Source organism: Momordica charantia, chloroplast (genome assembly GCF_013281855.1).
Source record: "Momordica charantia isolate OHB3-1 chloroplast, complete genome".
Lineage (NCBI taxonomy): Eukaryota > Viridiplantae > Streptophyta > Magnoliopsida > Cucurbitales > Cucurbitaceae > Momordica > Momordica charantia.
In genome coordinates, this window is record NC_036807.1 from 62,501 (window position 1) to 87,500 (window position 25,000).

Genomic DNA, 25,000 nt, shown 5'->3' on the forward strand with positions numbered 1-25,000 from the left:
CAAAGTAAAAAATTCGAAGAATGGATTTTTCTTTGGTAACATAAGATTAAATTGTAGAAAAACTCATGCGGAGAAATTTTTTTTACCGATATTCCTGATTAGTAATTAGGAAACCCCTATCAAACAAAATAAAAGCGCGAATTTTTTCTTCCGAAAAATTTGGAAAGGGGAATAAAATTAATTTCATGCTCCCTTCTTACATTACATGTGTATATATAATTCAACTATAGCAAATATCGGCATAGAGTCTTGCATCTTTCTACATCTCTAGAGGATCTCTAGTTTTACTAAGAATCCCTGTTGTTGGATCGGATTATAACGAACTTTTTTGGAATTTGTAACAAAATCTTTATTAAATTTTATTAAAAAAAATTATAAGACAAGATATAATAAATAAAATAATACAAAAGTGTATTATGATACATATATTTCATGTCGAAAGATGAGTAAGTCCATTTATTTAATTCGACATTCCTCATTCCTTTTCTATATATACTCACGTAGATATTACTTAGTATAATTATATATGAATTAGTATAATTATAAGATACCTTTTATAACAATCAATAAATAACAGGTAAAAATATTAATATAACAATTAATATAACAATAAATAACAGGTACAAATATTAAGTCGAGGTATCCATTCTATGACAACTCTCACCAACTTACCCTCTATTTTTGTGCCTTTAGTGGGCCTAGTATTTCCGGCAATTGCAATGGCTTCTTTATCTCTTCATGTTCAAAAAAACAAGATTTTTTAAATATGCTAGTGCCGTCTATGTTTTTTTAAAAACTTAGACTTTGACGATAACACAGCTATCTATTTTGTAGACTAGAGTCTAACATGTGGCTTACTCCAAACATAAGCGATTATACATGCGTAAACATGATATCTGAGGAAATGAATTATAAGTATTTCTAAAATAGAAAATATATAACAGATCGGGCGACGAATGTTTGAGATGTAAAGTCAATATATCTATATGTATGTAGGTATCTATAGGGAATCATATAAAGGTGATGTTATTATTTTAGATCTAAGCAATTCGATGAATTATTCCTAAAGTAAAGGTTCACATCAAAATAGTGCTAGTTGATTAGAGTTACTTCGGAAATAAAAAAAGTAAAATGGATTTTTGTTATTCTATCAATTCCAAGAAAATGCAACGAGATCTAGTATGAGTTGGCGATCAGAACGTATATGGATAGAATTTATAAGAGGATCTCGAAAAATCAGCAATTTCTGCTGGGCCTTTATCCTTTTTTTAGGTTCATTAGGGTTTTTATTGGTTGGAACTTCCAGCTATCTTGGTAGGGATTTGATATCTTTATTTCCGTCTCAGCAAATAATTTTTTTTCCACAGGGGATCGTGATGTCTTTCTATGGGATCGCAGGTCTCTTTATTAGCTCCTATTTGTGGTGCACAATTTTGTGGAATGTAGGTAGCGGTTATGATCGATTCGATAGAAAAGAAGGAATAGTGTGTATTTTTCGTTGGGGGTTTCCTGGAAAAAATCGTCGAATCTTCCTCCGATTCCTTATGAAAGACATTCAGTCCATTAGAATAGAAGTTAAAGAGGGTATTTATGCACGTCGTGTCCTTTATATGGAAATCAGAGGCCAAGGGGCCATTCCCTTGACTCGTACCGATCAGAATCTGACCCCACGAGAAATTGAGCAAAAGGCTGCCGAATTGGCCTATTTCTTGCGTGTACCAATTGAAGTTTTTTGAAAAATGAAGTTCAGAATGAATGCTTTCTTAGTTCGTAGCAAGAGGGATAAAACTGAAATGAAAGAATCGTCTTTTTTATAGACCATAGTAATAGTATAACTTAACTGGAATTTCTTCAGAATGCTCATTTGAGCCAAAGCAGACGTATACGGAACAGCCAGAAAACAGTCTTTGTCCGAAATTTTTTTTTATGCGTATGTAAATCTACTCCATAGTAACAAAAGTGGACTCTTTGTTATTTTCTTTCTGTATTATTTCGAAATTCAAGGACTAACCAATGAATCACAAATCAAAAACTAAAAAACAGGGAATGGATTCATAATAGTATCCATATGACTTGTAATAGAACTTATGTTTGATATAAATATTAGTAGTGTAGAGAGTTAACGAATGAAGTGAGTTCATTAAAAAATAAAAGACGAAAAAATGGCAAAAAAGAAAGAATTCTTTCCCCTTCTATATCTTGCATCTATAGTATTTTTGCCCTGGTGGATCTCTCTTTCATTTAATAAAAGCCTAGAATCTTGGGTTACTAATTGGTGGAATACTGGGCAATCCGAAATTTTTTTGAATGATATTCAAGAAAAGAGTATTATAAAAAAAGTTATAGAATTAGAGGAACTCTTTCTCTTGGACGAAATGCTAAAGGAATACCCAGAAACACATCTACAAAAGCTTCGTATCGGAATCTACAAAGAAACGATCCAATTGATCAAGATGCACAATGAGGATCGTATCCATACGATTTTGCACTTCTCGACAAATATAATCTGTTTCGTTATTCTAAGCGGTTATTCTATTCTTGGTAATGAAGAACTTGTTATTCTTAACTCTTGGGTTCAAGAGTTCCTATATAACTTAAGCGACACAATAAAAGCTTTTTCTATTCTTTTATTAACAGATTTATGTATAGGATTCCATTCGCCCCATGGTTGGGAACTAATGATTGGTTCTGTCTACAAAGATTTTGGATTTTCTCATAACGATGAAATTATATCCGGTCTTGTTTCCACTTTTCCAGTCATTCTTGACACAATTTTTAAATATTGGATCTTCCGTTATTTAAATCGTGTATCTCCGTCACTTGTAGTGATTTATCATTCAATGAATGACTGAAAAATCTAATGTTTGTTACTTTGTACATAAGTAAAACATTAAAAATTTTATTTATTCCTTCTACCCATCCAGAAGGATGCCTCCTATATTCGAGTAACATTATTTCAGTAAATAGCAGAATCATGGATAGGGAACTATACTAGGGACCTACCTAATTTTATTGTATAAATTTTTGGGCTCAATGATTGGACCATGCAAACTAGAAATACCTTTTCTTCGATAAAGGAAGAGATTACTCGATCTATTTCCGTATCACTCATGATATATATAATAACTTGGGCACCCGTTTCAAATGCATATCCCATTTTTGCACAGCAGGGTTATGAAAATCCACGAGAAGCAACCGGCCGTATTGTCTGTGCCAACTGCCATTTAGCTAATAAGCCCGTGGATATCGAGGTTCCACAAGCGGTACTTCCTGATACTGTATTTGAAGCAGTTGTTCGAATTCCTTATGATATGCAACTGAAACAAGTTCTTGCGAATGGTAAAAAGGGCGGTTTGAATGTGGGGGCTGTTCTGATTTTACCCGAAGGGTTTGAATTAGCCCCCCCCGATCGTATTTCTCCCGAGATTAAAGAAAAGATAGGCAATCTGTCTTTTCAGAGCTATCGTCCCACTAAAAAAAATATTCTTGTTATAGGTCCTGTTCCTGGTCAGAAATATAGTGAAATCACCTTTCCTATTCTTTCCCCGGACCCTGCGACTAAGAAAGATGTTCACTTCTTAAAATATCCCATATACGTAGGCGGGAACAGGGGAAGGGGTCAGATTTATCCCGACGGGAGTAAGAGTAATAATAATGTTTATAATGCTACAGCAGCAGGTATAGTAAGCAAAATAATACGAAAAGAAAAAGGAGGATATGAAATAACCATAGTGGATGCATCGGATGGGCGTCAAGTGGTTGATATTATCCCTCCAGGACCAGAACTTCTTGTTTCAGAGGGCGAATCTATCAAACTTGATCAACCATTAACGAGTAATCCTAATGTGGGAGGATTTGGTCAGGGAGATGCGGAAATAGTCCTTCAAGATCCATTACGTGTCCAAGGCCTTTTGTTCTTTTTTGCATCTGTTATTTTGGCACAAATATTTTTGGTTCTTAAAAAGAAACAGTTTGAGAAGGTTCAATTGTCCGAAATGAATTTCTAAATCTGCGGATTTATCAACATCAAGTTCGTAAACAAAACCAAATTCTTGTTGGCAATTCTATAATTTAATTATGTATGATCAAAAAATTATGAAAAACCTTTTCCTTGTTTTTGCTTATATTCTTTTTCTACCCTATTTCGGGAATGACTTGTACCGCATTACTAGTCATAGTATGGATATTGTGAGGAAGACTATTTTACCTCTTCTTTATTTCTTTGTTTTTTACAATACAAATAGGAGCGGTATTATTATGTCACTGGTGTCAGATTGAAATGTCATTGAATGTATCCATTTTGATTCTAATAGAATAAAATTCGATTAGATATTAAAAATAAGATAATTAAATGGAGAATAGAAAAAAAATGAAGGGAACAAAAAATTCTAGAAGGGATTATTCGTCTTCCTAGTCTTCGACACCAGAAAAATTCCTTTTCTTGTTCTTGTGTCGAAATAATAAAATAATTAATTATTATTGATCCCGTTCGTCAAAGATCCCTATTCTTGGTTTCAATTTTTCCCGGTTTATCAGAACCTTTTTTTAGATTTATTACATAAGTAGTGAACAAATTCAATGAACTTATAAATTTTTTTTATATTAAAATAACTAAAGAAAATTCTATTAGTATATTAAAGGGTTTGTGATATCTGATCGATAGAAATATATTATTGTTATATTGTGATTGTGTCATCCAGAAAGAGGGAATCGAGTGATTCTCTCTTTCTTTTTTTTTCACTTTGAAAGTCTCGACCTATACTATCGCGAAAGATATGTTCTGAATCAACTTTTTGAAGCAATTCATAATTATAAAGAAATGAAGTTTTTTGAAACATCGGAAAGATACATTTTGTCATTTATACGAATAAATTATTCTAATTAGTAAGAGCTCAACGGGACCTACCCCCTCTTTTTTTTCTGATTCGAGGGGGATCCTGTTGAGTTCTTACGCTTTCATGTCTACAACTCAGTTCATCCGATTATTACAGGGATGAACCTAATCCAGAATATGAACCATAAAAGAAAATACCGATTAAACCGATCACAGTAATACCAGTTACAGTACCTATTATCCAAAGAGGAATCCTTCCAGTAGTCTCGGCCATTTGTCCCACTTCCCTCCACATTTCATCAAGTGGTCGTGCTAGAGACAGAAACAGTCATAGATAATTATGAGATGATATCCTTCCGAATGGGATAAGATAATTCGTACTATTATTTAGTATTTTCTTTTATTTAATTGAAGAAATAATTGGAAAATAAAACAGCAAGTACAAAAATGAGTAATAACCCCCAGTAGAGACTGGTACGATTCAATTCAACATTTTGTTCGTTCGGATTTGATTGTGTCATAGCTCTATAATTCGGATTAGGTTTATCGTTGGATGAACTGCATTGCTGATATTGACCCTAAAAAAGAAACGGTAGGTACAGCTAGTCCGTGAACAGCCAACCATCGCACTGTAAAAATAGGATAAGTTTTATCGATAGTCATTTGGTCCTCCTAAAAAGATCTACTAAATTCATCGAGTTGTTCCAAAGAATCAAAACGGCCAGTTATTAATGGAATTCCTTGTCGGCTCTCTGTAAAATACTCATTTGGACGAGGGCTTCCAAAAACATCGTAAGCTAAACCCGTGCTGACGAATAACCAACCTGCAATGAATAGAGAAGGTATAGTAATGCTATGAATGACCCAGTATCGAATACTGGTGATAATATCAGCAAAAGAACGTTCTCCTGTGCTTCCAGACATGCCGAGCTCCACATATTCTTGTACAGTCAAAAGGTGATCGATTCCGTAAAAGATGAGATCAGTAAATGGAAATTAACTGAAATTTTATCTTTGTAAGATCGTCAATATTGTACCGAGGGTGTTTTCAGAGTATACCGAATCAGTATAGCTATCCTTCTTCTGACGCAGCAACGCAATTTCACAATCAGTATCGAAATGAAGCACTAAATAATTAATTTCTTCTTTTCTTGGTGCTTGTCGATGTAGAATCATGTACCATTCATTCAATATAAAATTCGGAAAATTCCTGTAGTAGTATAAGGGTTGTCTCGGTTATTGGCTTCGGGCTAGAAACCGAAGATTGGGTAAAATGTGAATCCTACTGGTTGGTTTATAATAATTCAGGAAGCAGATTCTCATAGTTCCAAAATTAAATTAAATTAGACGTGAAATCTAGAAATATTCCTTTTGTGTTTGTAGTTATATTTTTTGTTTGAATCTTTTTTTTATTTTAAGGAATTGGTTAGTCGTCCAGTAACAAGTAACAGTAGTACATACCATTCGATGAAAGAAAGAGAACAACGAATAAAATAATAATCAATATTCGTAATGCACGCATTATTGTTGTTATATTAGACTCAAAGGATCGTTCTTCAACTAATTAGAAGAATGGTTTTAATATGGAAAGCAAAAATGTAGAACCTAGTTTCGAGTGATCTGATCGTGCGATACTTTTTTCTTTTTATTCAAGATTTTATGGGAATGAACCCACTACTGAAAATTTAATTAGTTGGAATAAAATTAAAATAAAGGGCATTATAAGGTCATTCATTCTTCAGCGATTCAAAGAACATTTCATTTTTGGAATCAAGTTACACAACATAGTTTATTTATTATTATTTTTTTTTTTTAATATTAAAAATTTTTTTATATATTTTATCTTTCTAATTATTTAGAATCCATTTAATAGTTAATAGATTTATATATTAAATTAATTTTTAATAAAAAAATTATTGTTTATAATAAGAATATTAGTTTTTACAACTCTTGAGTTGTCCAATGAATCCGTTGATTCGGAATCGCGGGATAGAGAGACAGATGCCGAATTGATTTCTTACCTATGTCACAAGATTTTTGTTAGTATCATCTATAATGATAATAATAGATAAATCAAAAACTTTCAATTGAATTTATTCTTTCAATTGGTATTTTTACTTATCCATCCGCGTATCTTTCAAAAATAGAAACTTAGGGAAGTGCTTTATAAACATATGGATAAAAATAACGTATTTCATTTAGCCTCGTCATGCCTACTATCACTAGTTATTTCGGTTTTTTACTAGCAGTTTTAACTATAACCTCAGCTTTATTTATCGGTCTGAACAAGATACGACTTATTTGATTGAAATAAATTGAATGCACAATTCAAAAAAAGAAACATTTCTGTGGTATTCCATATATTCTATATATTGTAGAGTTCTTTACCTTGTCAATTCAATTTCCAATTCTTGGTCATTGAGATTCATGGGCAATACAGATTAATATTTTAAGGATAGATATTACCTCTCCTTTTCCTCGTTCAACTAAATTGAAATGATTGAAGTTTTTCTATTTGGAATCGTATTAGGTCTAATTCCTATTACTTTGGCTGGATTATTTGTGACCGCATATTTACAATACAGACGGGGGGATCAGTTGGACCTTTGATTAATTAACAGCTCTTTTTTTGATTGACCTCCTACTTGCTTTATAGGAGGTCAAATTTTTATTTATGTTGAATTATTTCAGTATAATTTTCGATCTAACAATAACAAGAATCGAATCACGCTCTGTAGGACTTGAACCTACGACATCGGGTTTTGGAGACCCACGTTCTACCGAACTGAACTAAGAGCGTTTTATTATCAAACTAAATGCAACCCTAATATATCTTGCATAAATATATTATCATATAGAATATCAGAAAATTAAATAAAAAAAAAGATTGATTCGGTATATGTATGTTCAATTTTTATGGATCTCAATTGATTCCTCGTTACTGTTCAGACGATAAGTAATAGGTAGGGATGACAGGATTTGAACCCGTGACATTTTGTACCCAAAACAAACGCGCTACCAAGCTGCGCTACATCCCTTTCAATTGGTCTACAGTGTCATTGTAGAGAATCCCTGTCTTGTTTTCCACATTTTTTTTTTATTTCGTCCATTGGTATACACAAATTATCTTGCCATTTCTTCTTTTTTGTCTCATATCATATAACATATATAAAATATAATAAAAAGACTTATATACGTATGAAATAATAAATATGAAATCCGCCGTAAAGAAAAAAGAATATTTGTGGGGGCGGAAAGCGACATATTTTTTTTATAATAAAAAAGGGAATATCTACCGAATTGAACTGTTGTACATTTCAATTTGAATTAGGAATTCCGCGGACAATACAAGCGGTTATTAACTATATATACATTTGATGGTATGTAATACCATTATGTATTACAAATTACTATAAAGTAGGAGGGTTTTAAATGCGAGATCTAAAAACATATCTCTCCGTGGCACCGGTAGTAAGTACGATATGGTTCGGGTCTTTAGCGGGTCTATTAATAGAGATCAATCGTTTATTCCCAGATGCGTTGGTATTCCCATTTTTTTAATTCTAGTTATTGACTTGGGAAGGGGTGAAGAAGATTAGAAAAACAATCAAATATCTGTGACTAATCCCCTTCCCCTTCTTTTTTTTTAGAGTTTTTAGACTTAGAATAAGTTAGAAAAGAGAAACAATAAAAGTGTATTCAACCTCAGTCAAACTCGGACTCGGCGCCGGGGTCCAATTGAATTAATAAAAGAGTGAGAACGGAACGGAAATGAAAATGTGATGGCTAGGGCAACAATATCATACAAGATACTTAAATGAAAAACTGTACTGCGATTCTAAATTTAGAAATCATTGTATTACTATATTTGATTGCAACGAAATCTTTCATAATTTTATTTCGAGTTACCAACTTATCTTTTTTTCTTTCTTCTTTTCTTCATTTTGGATCGGAAAATGGAAGAGTTGCGTGAATCAAAAATCCAAGGGAGGTTCATGGCCAAGGGTAAAGATGCCCGAGTAACAGTTATTTTGGAATGTACTCGTTGTGTTCGAAACGGTGTTAATAAGGAATCAATGGGGGTTTCCAGATATATTACTCAAAAGAATAGACACAATACGCCTAGTCGGTTGGAATTGAGAAAATTCTGTCCCCGTTGTTACAAACATACGATTCATGGGGAGATAAAGAAATAGATCGAACCGATCGTCTGTGTGTCACCCTTTTCCAATCCAAGGAAGATGAAAAATTACATATATTAGACATATTTTAGATTTAAATATAAACAAACCAAATCCTATTTCTTAATTCTAAATCATTTTAGATCCGATCGAAATAGGATTTTCGGGATAAGGAATAAACAAACCATGGATAAATCCAAGCGACTCCTTCTTAAATCCAAACGATCTTTTCGTAGGCGTTTGCCCCCGATTCAATCGGGGGATCGAATTGATTATAGAAACATGAGTTTAATTAGTCGATTTATTAGTGAACAAGGAAAAATATTATCTAGACGGGTAAATAGATTGACCTTAAAACAGCAACGCTTAATTACTATTGCTATAAAACAAGCTCGTATTTTATCTTTGTTACCTTTTCTTAATAATGAGAAACAATTTGAAAGAAGCGAGTCGACCGCTAGAACTAGTGGTCTTAGAACCAGGAATAAATAGGCTTACTCTTCAATTGAATTTAAATTATAATCTAAACTCAACCGCAGATTGATGCTTTGTTCGAAAAATCCGAAAATCTGGATTTTTTTGTCGTGGCGTAAGAAAAAAACGAATAGGGGAAGAATAATAAATCTTTTTTTTATTGAACATATTTGCTCATTTTGACTACTTTATCATATTATCATATTTTATCATACTAATTTCTACTCTACCTTCTCGGAGTTCATTCTCCAGAGAACTCCATTTTAAGCATTCCGCTGGATTCTTTCCAATCTTCTTATTTTATAATCTCATTGGAAATCATATAAAGACAATTCCTATTTAATATAGCGATTTGGGCAAGTATTTTACGATTAAGAAGCAACTGACCCTTGTACATATTGTGTATGAATCTACTATAACTGTAGTATACCTTATTATATCGAATTACTGCATTTATTCGAGCGATCCACAAATGTCGAAAATTTCTTTTTTGCCTACCTCTATCCCGATAAGCTGAAGCCAAAGCTCTTATTTTCTGTTGAGTAATAGTTCGAGTAAGTATTGAATGAGCCCCTCGAAAGCTTGATGCAAATAAACGAATTTTTGTTCTACGTCTCCGAGCTATATATCCTCGTTTAATTCTAGTCATTGAATAAATGAAACTTTGATGAATAACTAATTGATTTCCTTTCTTTCAGTTATTCCTTTCTCCTTTCCTAGTCTATTAATAACAAAACGGATTTTTCCAATGTATAAAATAAAAATTCCAATGGCTTTTGCTACTATAACCTTCCCGACCACGATTTCTTTTTTTGTTCTAGTCACCTTAAAATACGAAATTGTATTGATACTAAGTATCAAAAAAAAAAAAACAAACATAGAGTAAATAAATAAAAATAGAAATGGATAAAGAAATAGTGGGTTCCTTCGTTTCTATGGTTACTTCTTAAACGGTGAGGTCCTCTCTATACACCGGAGCTCCTTCTTTTATTTCATCAATGTTATTGTTAACTTGTACAGTTCACCCTCTTTGGCTCTACCCATGAATTAACTAGTAATCGGTCTTTCACAACGAGATCCACCTATACAGTAACGGTATTTAATTATGAAGATTAGTTGGGTAGCTGACCCTCTTAGTCCGTTCTTGGAAGAATAAGGCCATAATCTTTCTGTTAAATAGGATTTCCTCTGCTTAATGGATAAGCATTTGTTACCAATGGGGAATTCTTTCTCATCTAAAATTGAAGTGATTGGATTTGCACCAATAGAAACCATAAATTTGATACACAATAAAAGGATATACTAAATCTTTTTTATTTATTTTTAGTTTTTAGGTAGTGAACGGAGTTCTTCCATTCATTCTATCCTATTCACTGGTACTGATCACTGATACGGGAAAAATTTTGTACTTTCTTTTGTCCCGGTCCATGGTCTGAACGAGTCGCACATACACCCTAGTACATGTTCCTCGACGCTGAGGGCATCCCCCAAGGGCGGGTGATTTGGTGACATTTCTGATTGGCTGTCTTGTGTTTCTAATAAGTTGTTTAATAGTTGGCATGTTGAATTGTATACATAATGAGTTGGTTTAGATCAATCCTAACCGGATGATTATGAATTACTTCTATATTCTATATTAATAGTATTAATAGTAATAGAAAATATTATATTAACCCCCGGTAAGAAGATAAAATATAAAATTTCGGATTTTTGCGTGAAATCCCTGCTATTTTTTATTCAACCGCTACAAGATCAACAATTCCATGAGCTTGGGCTTCTGTTGCTGACATAAAAACATCCCTTTCCATGTCTTCGGATACAACCCATAAGGGTTTGCCTGTTCTTTGTACATAAACCCTTGTGATGGTTTCGCGCAGCTTCAGTAGTTCTTCCGCTTCCAGGATAAATTCTCCCGTTTGTGCCTCATAAAAAGAACTAGCAGGTTGATGGATCATTACCCTGATGATTTAATAAAAGGTTTTCTCTATCTCGCATGATCGTGATGAGTCAAAGATAATAAGAAAAAAGATAGGATTAACAACCGTACAGGCATCCTTTGTGCATTGCATACGGCTCCACAATGGAATTCATTTTTACCTTCCATCGAAGGAATAGAAAATAGAGGATCTATCAGACCCAGAGCAGTAAATGATCCAATAACCACCCTTCCTTTTTTTTTTGTAATTTAAAAATACTATGATGGTTCCGTTGCTTTATTATTTCGTTTGTTATTCAGCAATCCCAAAGTTTCTTTTTTTTTTTCCTAGTTAAATTATAAAAAAAATATAAATAAATATTTCCTAGTCTTTCATAACGGAAATATTGTTAAGAGCCTTCCGTCGTGAAAACAAAAAAGTTTGTGACGCTGAAAGAGGCCTCCGATAAATCAGCTAAAATCGGAAATGCCTTTTATCTCATACTACTCTTTCGATACATAATCTAATGGTTTAGAAAAAAAAAAACAAGAAAAAAAATTCTCATATCGAATTCAAAGTGCCATGCTATTATTACTTAATATTCATATTTTATATGGCGAAGGCATAGTTTTCTTTTTTGTCTCAAAAAAAAAACTCATTGGCGCCGAGCGTGAGGGAATGCTAGACGTTTGGTAATTTCTCCTCCGACCAGAATAAAAGATCCCATTGAAGCGGCTAATCCCATGCATATTGTCTGTACATTTGTTCGCACAAATTGCATAGTATCATAAATAGCTACTCCGGGTATTACCCATCCACCGGGAGAGTTTATAAATAAATACAGATCTTTGGTATCATCCTCTATACTGAGATATACCATAAGACCAATAAGTTGATTCGAGATCTGGCTATCAACCTCTTGGCCTAAAAAAAGTAATCTTTCTCGATAAAGTCGGTTGATTAGGATAAAATTGTATCCCTTAAGAACCGTACGGGCACCTTTTGATGCATACGGTTCAAAAAAAATAGCGAAAAAAAGAATCAATGTTTAGATTCTATCCTTCTTTAGAGGACTCTTTCTAACTTCTAATGAAGGGGCTTTTTCTTCCCTTCCATTTTTCAAGAAAGGTGAGTTTTGTCCTTTGGCCCGCGGTCGTTTATCTATACTATAAATTTCAATAAATAAAAAACCAATTCATTAAATTTTTAATTTATCGAACTAACTTTTCATTGATGTATTGTTTCATCGAGATCAAATTTAAATTGCGATGTCATTTTCTTGTTCCCGAATGGTCTTCTTCAATTCTTTTAGGTTTATGCTCTACTCCGAGTAAAGATCTGCCCGATTTGGATTTGCACATATAGGACAAATGCCCCAATAGCATGTCTTTTTGCTACGACTTCTTTTTTTTTTCAATTTATTTCATGCTTTTAACCAAATATTCAACCAACGTATTCATCATATTACTCGATTGATTAAAAGTTTTATATCAATGCTATTTATAATTTATAAATAGAATATGATACAAGTAGTAATCATAGAATAGATAGATTACAAATTGAGTTTTTTCTAAGCGGAGCCTGGATACTTCATTTTTTTAGTACAACCAAGAAAACCATAAATTATTCTAATTGATAATATTAATCTGGATACCCCCCCCAAAAAATAGATCTAATTGCACTTCACGCTCCAAATTTTTGATAATTCAATCAATCCGTCTTGGGCGAAGAGAGGATATCTCGATCGGGGGAGAGAACGGGGAAATACCATATGACCCAATATATCTGACAAGTCGCACTATACGTCAACCCACGATGCATCTTCCTCTCCAGGATTTCGAAAAGGTACTTTTGGAACACCAATAGGCATTAAAGCAAAGAAAAAATAATTAAGTACTATAGCTCACTTTGATGTGGAAGCGTAACAACAGGTTTATTGTCTTAATAAATAAGATGGGCCTTTATCAGATTTTATCTTTTAGCATATTTTATACATAGACATATATTGAATAAGTTCATAAAAAAGGAAGACAAAATGAATGAATAAAGGAAAATTCTTGCGAATAAGTCTTTTGAATGATGAACAAATATGTATACATTCATTATTATAAAATAAGATCAATTCCCATCCACCATTGCGTATTGGTACTTATCGAGTATAGAATAGATCTGCTTCTTTTTGTTCCTACGAATAGAATAGAATTGTTCCATTATTACTAAAAGAATAGACCAAATATTAATCCTTTCGCCAAGATAATCCCCTCAAAAGGGGAGGTCCATAGCATAGTTTTTTTCAGTGCAATAAAGTTACATAGTGTCTATTTTTCGTTGATAAAGGGGTATTTCCATGGGTTTGCCTTGGTATCGTGTTCATACCGTTGTATTGAATGATCCCGGTCGTTTGCTTTCTGTTCATATAATGCATACAGCTCTAGTTGCTGGTTGGGCCGGTTCAATGGCCCTATACGAATTAGCAGTTTTTGATCCCTCCGATCCTGTTCTTGATCCAATGTGGAGACAAGGTATGTTCGTTATACCCTTCATGACTCGTTTAGGAATAACCAACTCATGGGGGGGTTGGAGTATCACAGGAGGGACTATAACGAATCCGGGTATTTGGAGTTACGAAGGTGTGGCCGGAGCACATATTGTGTTTTCTGGATTGTGCTTCTTAGCAGCTATTTGGCATTGGGTATATTGGGATCTAGAAATATTTTGTGATGAACGTACAGGAAAACCTTCTTTGGATTTGCCGAAGATTTTTGGAATTCATTTATTTCTCTCAGGGTTGGGTTGCTTTGGTTTTGGCGCATTTCATGTAACAGGATTGTATGGTCCGGGAATATGGGTATCCGATCCTTATGGATTAACCGGAAGGGTACAAGCTGTAAATCCTGCGTGGGGTGTCGAAGGGTTTGATCCTTTTGTTCCGGGCGGAATAGCCTCTCATCATATTGCAGCAGGTACATTGGGCATATTAGCGGGCCTATTCCATCTTAGTGTTCGTCCACCCCAACGTCTATACAAAGGATTACGTATGGGAAATATTGAAACCGTCCTTTCGAGTAGTATCGCTGCTGTCTTTTTTGCAGCTTTTGTTGTTGCTGGAACTATGTGGTATGGTTCAGCAACTACCCCGATTGAATTATTTGGGCCCACTCGTTATCAATGGGATCAGGGATACTTCCAGCAAGAAATATATCGAAGAGTTGGTGCCGGGCTAGCCGAAAATCAAAGTTTATCAGAAGCTTGGTCTAAAATTCCTGAAAAATTAGCTTTTTATGATTACATCGGTAATAATCCCGCAAAAGGTGGATTATTCCGAGCGGGTTCCATGGACAACGGGGATGGAATAGCTGTTGGGTGGTTAGGACACCCTATTTTTAGAGATAAAGAAGGGCGCGAACTTTTTGTACGCCGTATGCCGACTTTTTTTGAAACATTTCCGGTTGTTTTGGTAGACGGAGACGGAATTGTTAGAGCCGATGTTCCTTTTCGAAGAGCAGAATCGAAGTATAGTGTTGAACAGGTCGGTGTAACTGTTGAGTTCTATGGCGGTGAACTCAATGGAGTCAGTTATAGTGATCCTGCTACTGTGAAAAAATATGCTAGACGTGCTCAATTGGGTGAAATTTTTGAATTAGATCGTGCTACTTTGAAATCCGATGGGGTTTTTCGTAGCAGTCCAAGGGGTTGGTTTACTTTTGGGCATGCTTCGTTTGCTTTGCTCTTCTTCTTTGGACACATTTGGCATGGTGCTAGAACCTTGTTCAGAGATGTCTTTGCTGGGATTGACCCAGATTTGGATGCTCAAGTAGAATTTGGGGCATTCCAAAAACTTGGAGATCCAACTACAAGAAGAGTGGTTTGATACAAGATTGCTCTGTTACTTTTTGTCTTTATTTTTTGATTTGACATAGATAGGGTACCGGATAAATCTTGATTCGGATTGCTGACTTTTCATTTCTTTGACTCTTGTCTTGGTCTTTTTTTTTATCCGGAAAAAGATCTCAACTAACCAGGTATGGAAGCTATAATTGTAAACCGAAATCAAATCTATGGAAGCATTGGTTTATACATTCCTCTTAGTCTCGACTCTAGGAATAATTTTTTTCGCTATCTTTTTTCGCGAACCGCCTAAAGTTCCAACTAAAAAGGTGAAATGATTTCTCATTATCTCAATTGAAGTAATGAGCCTCACAATATTGTGAGGCTCATTACTTCAACTAGTCCCCGTGTTCCTCGAATGGATCTCTTAGTTGTTGAGAGGGTTGCCCAAAAGCAGTATATAAGGCATACCCCGTAAAACTTACAAGTAAACCAGATATAGAGATGGCAACTAGGGTTGCTGTTTCCATTATTATATAATTTCAAGACCACAATGGATCTATGATAAGATCATTTATTTACAACGGAATGGTATACAAAGTCAACAGATCTCACTGAATTAAAAAAAAAATATAGGATTATTTATGGCTACACAAACCGTTGAGGATAGTTCTAGATCTGGTCCAAGACGAACTATTGTAGGGGATTTATTGAAACCATTGAATTCGGAATATGGTAAAGTGGCTCCTGGGTGGGGAACTACGCCTTTGATGGGTGTCGCGATGGGTCTATTTGCGATATTCCTGTCTATTATTTTGGAGATTTATAATTCTTCCATTTTACTGGACGGAATTTCAATGAATTAGATTCGATTCACAAGAACCCCTAAATAACGTTTCAATAAAAAGTAAAGTATGTAGGTCTCCGCTTTTTAGCCCACTCTTTTTTGGTAGTTCGATCGTGGAATTTCTTTTTTTTTTTATTTCCGGAATATGAGTGTGTGACTTGTTATAATTGATCCTATGGATACGACAGAGAAGAAGTCGGTCATCTTGATCAAGATGATTTTATCTCGTTGGATATTCAGTCTAGGCTAGTATCTGGAGCACAGAATATATGAAATAGATTACAAAATATTAGAACAAATATTAGAACTATGATTCATACTTATCAGACCTCGTGGCCGGACTTCGAAAAAAGAGTTAGAAGTGATAAATTCAAAAAATTTTATTCTTTCGTTTATACTTATTTTGGTTAAAGGATAAACGTTTCTTTGTCTTTTTTTTCATTATATTCAGTCATTGAATAAGTGATAATCCAAGGGTTCTTACTCAGGGAATTTTTGAACTTTTTTTTGGAAGGTTTTATTGAATCATCGTGGTTCTAGTATGAATCTAAGGTTTTAATTGATTCATAGGGTCTTAACAAGAGAATTCCTATCAATAATAAAGAAAACAAGAGTAAAGTCGCATTACACACAAATCAAAGAAAAAAATAGGTAAATAGAAGATTCAAGAGGCCCCTAATGATCAATATAAATACGAATGAGCCGACTTGATATTTGGGCATTATAACTACAAAGAAGACTTTTCGGATTTTGATTCTTTCGTATCTTCAGAGAAAAAATTGAATCATAGCATTAAGAAGTTTGAAACTTTTTAGTACACATATCCGTTATGAGCGGTATTTGGGTGTTTCTGTTTGAGCCGTACGAGACGAAATTCTCATATACGGTTCTCAGAGGGGGTTCCCCTTGGTTTACCTATCTCAATAAAGTGTATGATTGGTTCGAAGAACGTCTTGAAATTCAGGCGATTGCAGATGATATAACTAGCAAATACGTTCCTCCTCATGTCAACATATTTTATTGTCTAGGAGGAATTACGCTTACTTGTTTTTTAGTACAAGTAGCTACGGGGTTTGCTATGACTTTTTACTATCGTCCGACCGTTACTGAGGCTTTTGCTTCTGTTCAATATATAATGACGGAAGCTAACTTTGGTTGGTTAATCCGATCAGTTCATAGATGGTCGGCAAGTATGATGGTCTTAATGATGATCCTGCACGTATTTCGCGTGTATCTTACTGGTGGCTTTAAAAAACCTCGTGAATTGACTTGGGTTACTGGTGTGGTTCTGGCTGTATTGACCGCATCCTTTGGTGTAACTGGTTATTCCTTACCTCGGGACCAAATTGGTTATTGGGCAGTCAAAATTGTAACAGGTGTACCGGAAGCTATTCCAGTAATAGGGTCGCCTTTGGTAGAGTTATTACGCGGAAGTGCTAGTGTGGGACAGTCTACCTTGACTCGGTTTTATAGTTTACACACTTTTGTATTACCTCTTCTTACTGCCGTATTTATGTTAATGCACTTCCCAATGATACGTAAGCAAGGCATTTCTGGTCCTTTATAGAGAATAGAAATCATAGATTTGTAATCAGTTATTTATGATTACTCGGGGGAGGAAGAAGAGTATTTCATTGCTGCAAATATGGATTATTGAAAAATAATACATGTATTTGGATATTTCCCTTCAACTCCACGAAATTTTATTCGTTATTTTTCACTAATAGTTGAAGGGAATTCTTCGAAGAGAAAATGGATTATGGGAGTGTGTGACTTGAACTATTGATTGGGCCGTGTGGATATATGTCTTTTTATCTGCCACATTGGGATTCACAACCAAATGTGTCTTTGTTCCAACCACCGTGAAAGCTCCATACAGAGGGTAGGCTGGTTCGCTTGAAGAGAATCTTTTCTATGATCAGACTTGACCATGTCGTGCATGAACAGGCTCCGTAAGATCCAGTAGAATAGGTGATATATATGGCATAATCCAGATTATGTTTTATCTATTTCACTTACTTAATAGTATGAAAATGCATTCATTTCCTCTGCATTGACTCGATTTATTATACTATCGGAGTGAAACAAGGGATCTAAAGAAAAACATAGGCTAGACTCTATTAGTAACAAGTAAATCCTTTGTATGTAAAAAGTATCAATATTTTGGGGGGTTAAAGCCCAATCGCAAGGTCTGAGACGACCCAGAAAGCACTTGAACATGATCAACTTTGTAAGCCGACTTGGGTATTGAGCATTTGTCTGTAAGAACTGAATTCCTTGCAATGGATAGTTGTAACTCTGGAAAACGGAATCTGCTAAATTTTTTCTTACATTGAATCAATCATTTATATATGCTTGGATATTGATAAGATATCGATTTTTTATATGGATCTATTTGGTTCGTTTAATTTGTGCTCGAGCCGGATGATGAAAAATTATCATGTCCGGTTCCTTCGGGGGATGAATCCATAATAATTCACCTATCCTAATAACAAAAAAACCTGATTTGAATGATCCTGTATTAAGAGCTAAATTGGCTAAAGGTATGGGTCATAATTATTACGGAGAACCCGCATGGCCCAATGATCTTTTATATATTTTTCCAGTAGTAATTCTAGGTACTATTGCATGTAACGTGGGCTTAGCGGTTCTAGAACCATCAATGATTGGTGAACCCGCAGATCCATTTGCAACTCCTTTGGAAATATTGCCGGAATGGTATTTCTTTCCCGTATTTCAAATACTTCGTACAGTGCCAAATAAGTTATTGGGTGTTCTTTTAATGGTTTCCGTACCTGCGGGATTATTAACTGTACCATTTTTGGAGAATATCAATAAATTCCAAAATCCATTTCGTCGTCCAGTAGCGACGACCGTCTTTTTGATTGGTACCGCAGTAGCCCTTTGGTTGGGTATTGGAGCAACATTACCGATTGATAAATCCCTAACTTTAGGTCTTTTTTAAATTGATTCAATTGTGAAATAAATAAAATATCACGACGTGTGTATCTAGGGAATAGTTGCTTCAAAGTGAATTACCCCTAGATACACACATATTTAATTAAAATTTTTATTTATTTTGAGTATACGGATTCCGTTAAAGATTCAAACTAAATTTTCCTCTTTTTTTTCTAAAGTTTTTCTACAAAAAAAATCCAATGGATTTAAAATTTATGGAAAATTCTTTTCCATTTCGAGAATGTCTAATATATGTTTTACGTCTTCTATGCGAAAATGTTTCATTTTCATAAGTTCGTCTGGACTATTATTCAAAAGGTCAAATAATGTATGTATATTGGACCTTTTGAGGCAATTATAGATCCTAGGAGGCAATTCTGATTGGTCAATAAAAATATATTTTAATGCTATTTCTTTTTTCTTTTTCCTTAGTTTAGCCAATTTCTCATGAAAAGTAAAAAGGGGTAAAGTAACTTTCTGTTTATTGTTTTTTAAATGGAAGTTTTCTTCTTCCGCATGTAAAAAAGGAATAAATAAATCAATCAAATTCCGAGAGGCTTCATGAAGTGCTTCTTTAGGAGTTAAACTTCCATTGGTCCATATTTCGAGAAAAAGTATCTCTTGTTTTTCATTCCCATTTACATAAGAATGAATACTATGATTCGCATTTCGAACAGGCATGAATACAGCATCTATAGGATAACTTGCGTCTTGAAAATTATTTGGCGTTTGTATACGATATCCGCGATTCCTCTCGATCTTTAATTCAATACACAAATTAATTGGCTCCGTTAGGTTAGCTATATGCTGTGTATTATCAACTATTTCCACAGAAGGTGGTAAGATGATGTCTTGAGCAGTTACGCATCCAGGACCCTTGACACAAATAGACGCATCACGAGTTCCATACAGATTACTTCTCAATACAATTTCTTTCAAATTCATTAAAATTTCATGTACTGATTCTTGAATACCGACTATGGTAGAGTATTCATGTGGTATTTTTTCAGATTTTGCACGTGTGATACATGTTCCCTCTATTTCTCCAAGCAAAGCTTTTCGCATCGCAATGCCTATAGTATCGGCTTGACCCTTCATAAGTGGAGACAGAATAAAGCGTCCATAAGAAAGACGCTTACTGTCTGCTCTTGATTCAACACACTTCCACTTTAGTGTCCGAGTTGATACTCTTATTTTCTCCCGAACCATAGTAATATTTTTTTGATCAAATCATTGAATTATTTATTTCTCTTGAAATTTCTCTTCAATGTTTATTTTTACACACGTCGTTTTTTAGGGGGCCTACAGCCATTATGTGGCATAGGGGTTACATCCCGTATGAAACTTAAGAGTATACCGCTTCTACGAATAGCTCTTAATGCTGCATCTCTTCCGAGACCTGGGCCCTTTATCATGACTTCCGCTCGTTGCATACCCTGATCCACTACTGCCCGAATAGCATTTCCTGCTGCGGTTTGAGCGGCAAATGGTGTCCCTCTTCTTGTCCCTTTGAATCCACAAGTACCGGCGGAGGACCAAGAAATTACCCGACCCCGTACATCTGTAACAGTCACAATTGTATTGTTGAAACTTGCTTGAACATGAATAACGCCCTTTGGTATTCTACGCGTACTTTTACGCGAGCTAATACGTCCATTTCTACGTGAACCGATTCTTGGTATGGGTTTTGCCATATTTTATCATCTCATAAATCTAAGTCAGAGATATATGGATATATCCATGTCATGTCAAAACGGATCCTTTATTTATTTTTATGTGTATATCGTGGGTGGCCCTTAGGGGTCCTTTTTTTTATAAAGATTATCCTTGTCTTTGTTTATGTCTCGGATTGGAACAAATTACCATAATTCGTCTCCGCCTACGGATTAGTCGACATTTTTCACAAATTTTCCGAATGGAGGCCCTTATTTTCATATTTGTCATTCCTTACCTTAATTCCGAATCTACTTATTGGAAGAAAATAAGTTTCTTGAAATTTTCTATTTCGAATTGTATCCTTACAAAATAAAGAATATTGCAAGTGAAAAGACTACTTAACCTAATCATTCGAATCTTTGTTTCGTAGTCTATAAATTATACGCCCTCTGGTTCTGGTTGAATCTTACTGCAATTTTGACTCTATATGACATAGTATATGTATAAAACTATGTCGAATCCTTCCTGAAACGTAACCTAGAATTGGATCCCCATTATCTAAAAAAACCCAAAACATACCATTGGGAAGTGATTCAGTAATTAAACCTTCATAAATCCTTTTTTGTTTTGTTCTTTCATTCCAGCCCCTTCCAAAGTATCAATTAATGAAAGAGGAGTGATATTAGAAACCCAACTCTTCTCTCTTTTTTTACAAATAGGGAAGTTCTGTGTATAATTCGAATATCATAAAGATTACCATATATAACACAAAATTTCTCCACCGATTCCCTGTAGTCGAGCTTCTCGGTCTGTCATTATACCTCGAGAAGTAGAAAGAATTACAATGCCCATTCCGCCTAAAATTATAGGAATTCGTTGATAGTTAGAATAGATTCGTAGACCAGGTCGACTAATCCGTTTTAAATTTAAAATAGTTTTATATGGTCCTTTCCTATTTCTTCTATGTCGTAGGGTTAAAACCCAAAAATCCTTGTTGCTTTCCCGATGTTTCCTTACGTTTTCAATAAAACCTTCTCGTAAAAGTATTTTAACAATGTTTTCGGTGATGTTAGTAGATGGTATTCGAACCATTCCTTTTCTAGTCATGTCAGCATTGCGAATAGAGGTTATTATGTTAGCAATAGTGTCCTTACCCATGATAAACTAAAATTATTGGTTACTTTTAATTTTGATCTAATAAACATGCTTTTTTTATTAAATAGTTATGAATTTTTAAAGGTATATGCGTGATACACAATCTACTAATTAATTTCATTCAAATACTATAACTATCTCACAGTCTCATCTTATAATACTTCAGGTGCTAATGAAATTATTTTAGTGAAATTTAACTGTCTCAATTCTCGTGCAATCGCACCAAAAATTCGAGTTCCTTTGGGATTTCCTTCTTGATCAATAACAACCGCAGCATTGTCATCATATCGTATTATCATACCGTTTTCTCGTTTGAGTTCTTTACAAGTACGTACAATTACAGCTCTGATCACTTCTGATCTTTCTAGAGGTGTATTTGGGACGGCTTTCTTGATTACAGCAACAATAACGTCACCAATATGAGCATATCGTCGATTACTAGCCCCTATGATTCGAATACACATCAATTCTCGGGCTCCGCTGTTATCCGCTACATTCAAAAGGGTTTGAGGTTGAATCATATTTTTTTTTCATCTCTTCTGTCAATGCAAAGGGAAAAGTAAAAAAAAAAAGAAATATTGTTTGTCCAAGGTCTTAGTGTATACGAGTTCTTGAAAGTAAAGGAGCAATAACCAATTTCTTGTTTTCTCAAGAGGATTGGTATTGCTCCTTTATGATGAATAAAGTTTACATAAGTTTTTTTTTTAATTTCTACTTATCATAGTATAGTATAGGGTAGGGGGGCGGATGTAGCCAAGTGGATCAAGGCAGTGGATTGTGAATCCACCATGCGCGGGTTCAATTCCCGTCGTTCGCCCATAAAAAGAGTTAGTTAATATATAACTGATAAGATAAATACAGTGAATTTACCTCCTATTTTTTTTTTTTCATCTCAAACAAAGACCGCTTTCCTTTGTGATTCTACATTTCTATCGCGAAGTAATGAATTGGGTTCGTATAGGCATTTTAGACGCCCCTATTGACATAGCCTTTCTGGCTATATTTTCTGCTACTCCACCCATTTCATAAAGTATTCTACCTGGTTTAACAACAGCTACCCAATATCCGGGGGATCCTTTGCCTGAACCCATACGTGTTTCTGGAGGTCTTAGTGTAACGGGTTTGTCTGGAAATATACGTACCCATATTTTTCCGCCGCGTCGTGCATTTCGTGTCATTGCCCTTCGTCCCGCTTCGATTTGTCTAGATGTGATCCAACCGGGTTCAAGTGCCTGAATAGCGTATCTACCGAAGCAAATACGATTGCCTCGATAAGATAGTCCTTTCATTCTTCCTCTATGGTGTTTACGAAATTTAGTTCTTTTGGGGTTATAGTTGATGGTTGTTTCTCAATTCCATCTCTACTACAGAACCGGACATGAGAGTTTCTTCTCATCCAGCTCCTCGCGAATGAAACGATTCAAAAAAATATACATGTATTTACTGAATAATAGATTGAATCATGAGATTCTTTGAGATTCCATTTAATCTATTAGAAATTTGTATATCCTCTTTTTATTTTGATAGAAAACTAAACTGTTTATAGATTCTAGAATAATAGAATAATTTTTTTTTATCTATTATTATATTTGATCCACCAAAATTTATAAATCTAATAAAATGAAACGTTCGCGGGCGAATATTTACTCTTTTTATATGTGTTTCGGTTCTCGGGTTAGTTAGCCCATGAACCGACCGCTCATAATAAATGGATTGGTCTTCGGTTCCTTCCGCCATCCTACCCAATGAATTATTAGGATTCGTTTTCAATAGAATATTATGTATTCACGGGTTCCCTCGTTCCCATCGCCTCTCGATTAATGGTTAGGTCTTAATTCTATAATGGAGCCCTTAATAAAATTTGTTCTTGAGTCAATATTCTCAGTCTTTATTGTCTCGGGGCTCTTGACTTTTTTGTTCTATGAACAGATTCATCTAATTATGAATCCATCAGTCTTGATGCTTTATTACACTACCTTTTATGAGATGACCCATAGACCTTACATATTACATATTGGAATCATATATCATTCATATTATTTTTCTCTCTTTCTTTCACCCTTCCATTTATCCGCATACTTTTATTGCTTCACAACTCATAATCGGATTGTTTTTTTTTTTTTTATGCAAAAAAGATTTCAGTTGCTACAATGATATGACCAATATAACATATCTTGCCTGGTTGATTTTTTAGATCCAGATAATGCGAAGCGATGAGTTGGTTATTTGTTTTATAATTATTAGTTCAGATTATGTATCGGCTGATCCTTTTTATTTTTAATCCAAACCTTAAAAAAACCGACGAGTCGCACACTAAGCATAGCAATTATATCAAATGATTAATTTAATTTTTATTTAACCTTATAGAATTGCTCATTTTTTATTTAAACGAAAAAGACCGATTTGTCATTTATTGGTCTATCATTGAATAAAACGTAAACACAAGTTGAGTAAGGGCTTATTATTGCTCGTCTACAAATATCCAAATTTTTATGCCTAATACCCCATAGATCGTTCGAACTGGATAGCAACAATAATCAATTTTAGCTCGAATGGTTTGTAGAGGAACCCTCCCTTCTCTGATCCATTCGACACGTGCAATTTCTTTTCCGTCTATACGCCCCGCAATTTGTACTTGAATTCCCTTTGTACCCGCCTGTTCAGTTAATTCAATAGCTTTTTTCATTGCTTTGCGAAATGAAACTCTATTCTTTAATTGTCCGGCTATAAATTCTGCAAGAATATTAGGGTGTCCATAAGGGTTTGCTATTCTTGTAATAGCAATGTTGAGTTTTCGGTTCACACAATTTAATTCTTTTTGTACATTCATCTGTAATTCTTCGATTTTTCGAGACCCACCTTCTATTAATAACTTTGGGAATGCCATAAAGATTATCACTTGGATAAGATCAATTCTTTTTTTAATTTCGATACGTGCAATTCCCTCAACACCAGAGAATATTCTCATATTTTTTTGTACATAATTCCTGATACAATCTCGTATTTTTTGATCTTCTTGTAAACCTTCGGAATATTTTTTGGGGTGTGCAAACCAAATAGAATGATGCCTTTGGGTTGCACCAAGTCTAAAACCGAGTGGATTTATTTTTTGTCCCATAATCCCCCATTATTATACATGTCATAACACGTA

General features: G+C 34.4%; 30 protein-coding genes and 3 non-coding genes across 34 annotated transcripts in view. All coding sequences in view use genetic code 11, as the record gives it.

Annotated features, from left to right (window-relative positions):
- Positions 1-650: 650 nt before the first annotated feature.
- On the forward strand, positions 651-764 carry psaI (photosystem I subunit VIII). Its single transcript has one exon. It carries the CDS (start codon positions 651-653, stop codon positions 762-764), a length of 114 nt encoding a protein of 37 aa, YP_009456071.1.
- A 417-nt stretch (positions 765-1,181) lies between these two features.
- Positions 1,182-1,736, forward strand: ycf4 (photosystem I assembly protein Ycf4). The gene has a single exon. It carries the CDS (start codon positions 1,182-1,184, stop codon positions 1,734-1,736), a length of 555 nt encoding a protein of 184 aa, YP_009456072.1.
- A 426-nt stretch (positions 1,737-2,162) lies between these two features.
- cemA (envelope membrane protein) lies at positions 2,163-2,852 on the forward strand. The gene has a single exon. The coding sequence runs from the start codon at positions 2,163-2,165 to the stop codon at positions 2,850-2,852; it is 690 nt and encodes a 229-aa protein (YP_009456073.1).
- A 192-nt stretch (positions 2,853-3,044) lies between these two features.
- Positions 3,045-4,007, forward strand: petA (cytochrome f). Its single transcript has one exon. It carries the CDS (start codon positions 3,045-3,047, stop codon positions 4,005-4,007), a length of 963 nt encoding a protein of 320 aa, YP_009456074.1.
- Positions 4,008-4,985: 978 nt separating this feature from the next.
- On the reverse strand, positions 4,986-5,108 carry psbJ (photosystem II protein J). Its single transcript has one exon. It carries the CDS (start codon positions 5,106-5,108, stop codon positions 4,986-4,988), a length of 123 nt encoding a protein of 40 aa, YP_009456075.1.
- A 130-nt stretch (positions 5,109-5,238) lies between these two features.
- On the reverse strand, positions 5,239-5,355 carry psbL (photosystem II protein L). The gene has a single exon. The coding sequence runs from the start codon at positions 5,353-5,355 to the stop codon at positions 5,239-5,241; it is 117 nt and encodes a 38-aa protein (YP_009456076.1).
- A 22-nt stretch (positions 5,356-5,377) lies between these two features.
- Positions 5,378-5,497, reverse strand: psbF (photosystem II protein VI). Its single transcript has one exon. The coding sequence runs from the start codon at positions 5,495-5,497 to the stop codon at positions 5,378-5,380; it is 120 nt and encodes a 39-aa protein (YP_009456077.1).
- A 9-nt stretch (positions 5,498-5,506) lies between these two features.
- psbE (photosystem II protein V) lies at positions 5,507-5,758 on the reverse strand. Its single transcript has one exon. It carries the CDS (start codon positions 5,756-5,758, stop codon positions 5,507-5,509), a length of 252 nt encoding a protein of 83 aa, YP_009456078.1.
- A 1,285-nt stretch (positions 5,759-7,043) lies between these two features.
- petL (cytochrome b6/f complex subunit VI) lies at positions 7,044-7,139 on the forward strand. The gene has a single exon. It carries the CDS (start codon positions 7,044-7,046, stop codon positions 7,137-7,139), a length of 96 nt encoding a protein of 31 aa, YP_009456079.1.
- A 191-nt stretch (positions 7,140-7,330) lies between these two features.
- petG (cytochrome b6/f complex subunit V) lies at positions 7,331-7,444 on the forward strand. Its single transcript has one exon. It carries the CDS (start codon positions 7,331-7,333, stop codon positions 7,442-7,444), a length of 114 nt encoding a protein of 37 aa, YP_009456080.1.
- A 116-nt stretch (positions 7,445-7,560) lies between these two features.
- trnW-CCA lies at positions 7,561-7,634 on the reverse strand. The gene has a single exon. It is a non-coding gene; the product is annotated as a tRNA-Trp (tRNA).
- Positions 7,635-7,798: 164 nt separating this feature from the next.
- trnP-TGG lies at positions 7,799-7,872 on the reverse strand. The gene has a single exon. It is a non-coding gene; the product is annotated as a tRNA-Pro (tRNA).
- A 394-nt stretch (positions 7,873-8,266) lies between these two features.
- On the forward strand, positions 8,267-8,395 carry psaJ (photosystem I subunit IX). The gene has a single exon. It carries the CDS (start codon positions 8,267-8,269, stop codon positions 8,393-8,395), a length of 129 nt encoding a protein of 42 aa, YP_009456081.1.
- A 434-nt stretch (positions 8,396-8,829) lies between these two features.
- rpl33 (ribosomal protein L33) lies at positions 8,830-9,030 on the forward strand. Its single transcript has one exon. It carries the CDS (start codon positions 8,830-8,832, stop codon positions 9,028-9,030), a length of 201 nt encoding a protein of 66 aa, YP_009456082.1.
- A 171-nt stretch (positions 9,031-9,201) lies between these two features.
- On the forward strand, positions 9,202-9,507 carry rps18 (ribosomal protein S18). Its single transcript has one exon. It carries the CDS (start codon positions 9,202-9,204, stop codon positions 9,505-9,507), a length of 306 nt encoding a protein of 101 aa, YP_009456083.1.
- A 277-nt stretch (positions 9,508-9,784) lies between these two features.
- On the reverse strand, positions 9,785-10,138 carry rpl20 (ribosomal protein L20). The gene has a single exon. The coding sequence runs from the start codon at positions 10,136-10,138 to the stop codon at positions 9,785-9,787; it is 354 nt and encodes a 117-aa protein (YP_009456084.1).
- A 798-nt stretch (positions 10,139-10,936) lies between these two features.
- rps12 (ribosomal protein S12) lies at positions 10,937-11,050 on the reverse strand (one part of a trans-spliced gene, as the record gives it; the record has 2 gene entries for this part). Coding sequences YP_009456085.1 and YP_009456041.1 both cover positions 10,937-11,050 — 114 coding nt within the window.
- Positions 11,051-11,222: 172 nt separating this feature from the next.
- clpP (ATP-dependent Clp protease proteolytic subunit) lies at positions 11,223-13,275 on the reverse strand. Its single transcript has 3 exons — positions 13,207-13,275; positions 12,070-12,363; positions 11,223-11,450 (listed from the first exon to the last, which is right to left on the reverse strand). Exons 1-3 carry the CDS (start codon positions 13,273-13,275, stop codon positions 11,223-11,225), a joined length of 591 nt encoding a protein of 196 aa, YP_009456086.1.
- Positions 13,276-13,752: 477 nt separating this feature from the next.
- Positions 13,753-15,276, forward strand: psbB (photosystem II 47 kDa protein). The gene has a single exon. The coding sequence runs from the start codon at positions 13,753-13,755 to the stop codon at positions 15,274-15,276; it is 1,524 nt and encodes a 507-aa protein (YP_009456087.1).
- A 187-nt stretch (positions 15,277-15,463) lies between these two features.
- On the forward strand, positions 15,464-15,571 carry psbT (photosystem II protein T). The gene has a single exon. It carries the CDS (start codon positions 15,464-15,466, stop codon positions 15,569-15,571), a length of 108 nt encoding a protein of 35 aa, YP_009456088.1.
- A 60-nt stretch (positions 15,572-15,631) lies between these two features.
- psbN (photosystem II protein N) lies at positions 15,632-15,763 on the reverse strand. The gene has a single exon. It carries the CDS (start codon positions 15,761-15,763, stop codon positions 15,632-15,634), a length of 132 nt encoding a protein of 43 aa, YP_009456089.1.
- Positions 15,764-15,877: 114 nt separating this feature from the next.
- On the forward strand, positions 15,878-16,099 carry psbH (photosystem II protein H). Its single transcript has one exon. The coding sequence runs from the start codon at positions 15,878-15,880 to the stop codon at positions 16,097-16,099; it is 222 nt and encodes a 73-aa protein (YP_009456090.1).
- An 810-nt stretch (positions 16,100-16,909) lies between these two features.
- petB (cytochrome b6) lies at positions 16,910-17,647 on the forward strand. Its single transcript has one exon. The coding sequence runs from the start codon at positions 16,910-16,912 to the stop codon at positions 17,645-17,647; it is 738 nt and encodes a 245-aa protein (YP_009456091.1).
- Positions 17,648-18,625: 978 nt separating this feature from the next.
- petD (cytochrome b6/f complex subunit IV) lies at positions 18,626-19,045 on the forward strand. The gene has a single exon. It carries the CDS (start codon positions 18,626-18,628, stop codon positions 19,043-19,045), a length of 420 nt encoding a protein of 139 aa, YP_009456092.1.
- Positions 19,046-19,251: 206 nt separating this feature from the next.
- rpoA (RNA polymerase alpha subunit) lies at positions 19,252-20,247 on the reverse strand. The gene has a single exon. It carries the CDS (start codon positions 20,245-20,247, stop codon positions 19,252-19,254), a length of 996 nt encoding a protein of 331 aa, YP_009456093.1.
- Positions 20,248-20,315: 68 nt separating this feature from the next.
- rps11 (ribosomal protein S11) lies at positions 20,316-20,732 on the reverse strand. Its single transcript has one exon. It carries the CDS (start codon positions 20,730-20,732, stop codon positions 20,316-20,318), a length of 417 nt encoding a protein of 138 aa, YP_009456094.1.
- Positions 20,733-20,859: 127 nt separating this feature from the next.
- Positions 20,860-20,973, reverse strand: rpl36 (ribosomal protein L36). The gene has a single exon. It carries the CDS (start codon positions 20,971-20,973, stop codon positions 20,860-20,862), a length of 114 nt encoding a protein of 37 aa, YP_009456095.1.
- Positions 20,974-21,447: 474 nt separating this feature from the next.
- rps8 (ribosomal protein S8) lies at positions 21,448-21,852 on the reverse strand. Its single transcript has one exon. It carries the CDS (start codon positions 21,850-21,852, stop codon positions 21,448-21,450), a length of 405 nt encoding a protein of 134 aa, YP_009456096.1.
- A 149-nt stretch (positions 21,853-22,001) lies between these two features.
- Positions 22,002-22,370, reverse strand: rpl14 (ribosomal protein L14). The gene has a single exon. It carries the CDS (start codon positions 22,368-22,370, stop codon positions 22,002-22,004), a length of 369 nt encoding a protein of 122 aa, YP_009456097.1.
- A 222-nt stretch (positions 22,371-22,592) lies between these two features.
- trnH-GTG lies at positions 22,593-22,666 on the forward strand. The gene has a single exon. It is a non-coding gene; the product is annotated as a tRNA-His (tRNA).
- A 112-nt stretch (positions 22,667-22,778) lies between these two features.
- rpl16 (ribosomal protein L16) lies at positions 22,779-23,138 on the reverse strand. Its single transcript has one exon. The coding sequence runs from the start codon at positions 23,136-23,138 to the stop codon at positions 22,779-22,781; it is 360 nt and encodes a 119-aa protein (YP_009456098.1).
- Positions 23,139-24,310: 1,172 nt separating this feature from the next.
- Positions 24,311-24,967, reverse strand: rps3 (ribosomal protein S3). Its single transcript has one exon. The coding sequence runs from the start codon at positions 24,965-24,967 to the stop codon at positions 24,311-24,313; it is 657 nt and encodes a 218-aa protein (YP_009456099.1).
- Positions 24,952-25,000, reverse strand: part of rpl22 (ribosomal protein L22) — a 501-nt gene continuing 452 nt past the window's right edge. The window contains exon 1 of the mRNA in view: positions 24,952-25,000. This exon is cut by the window's right edge and continues 452 nt beyond it. Coding sequence (YP_009456100.1) covers positions 24,952-25,000 — 49 coding nt within the window.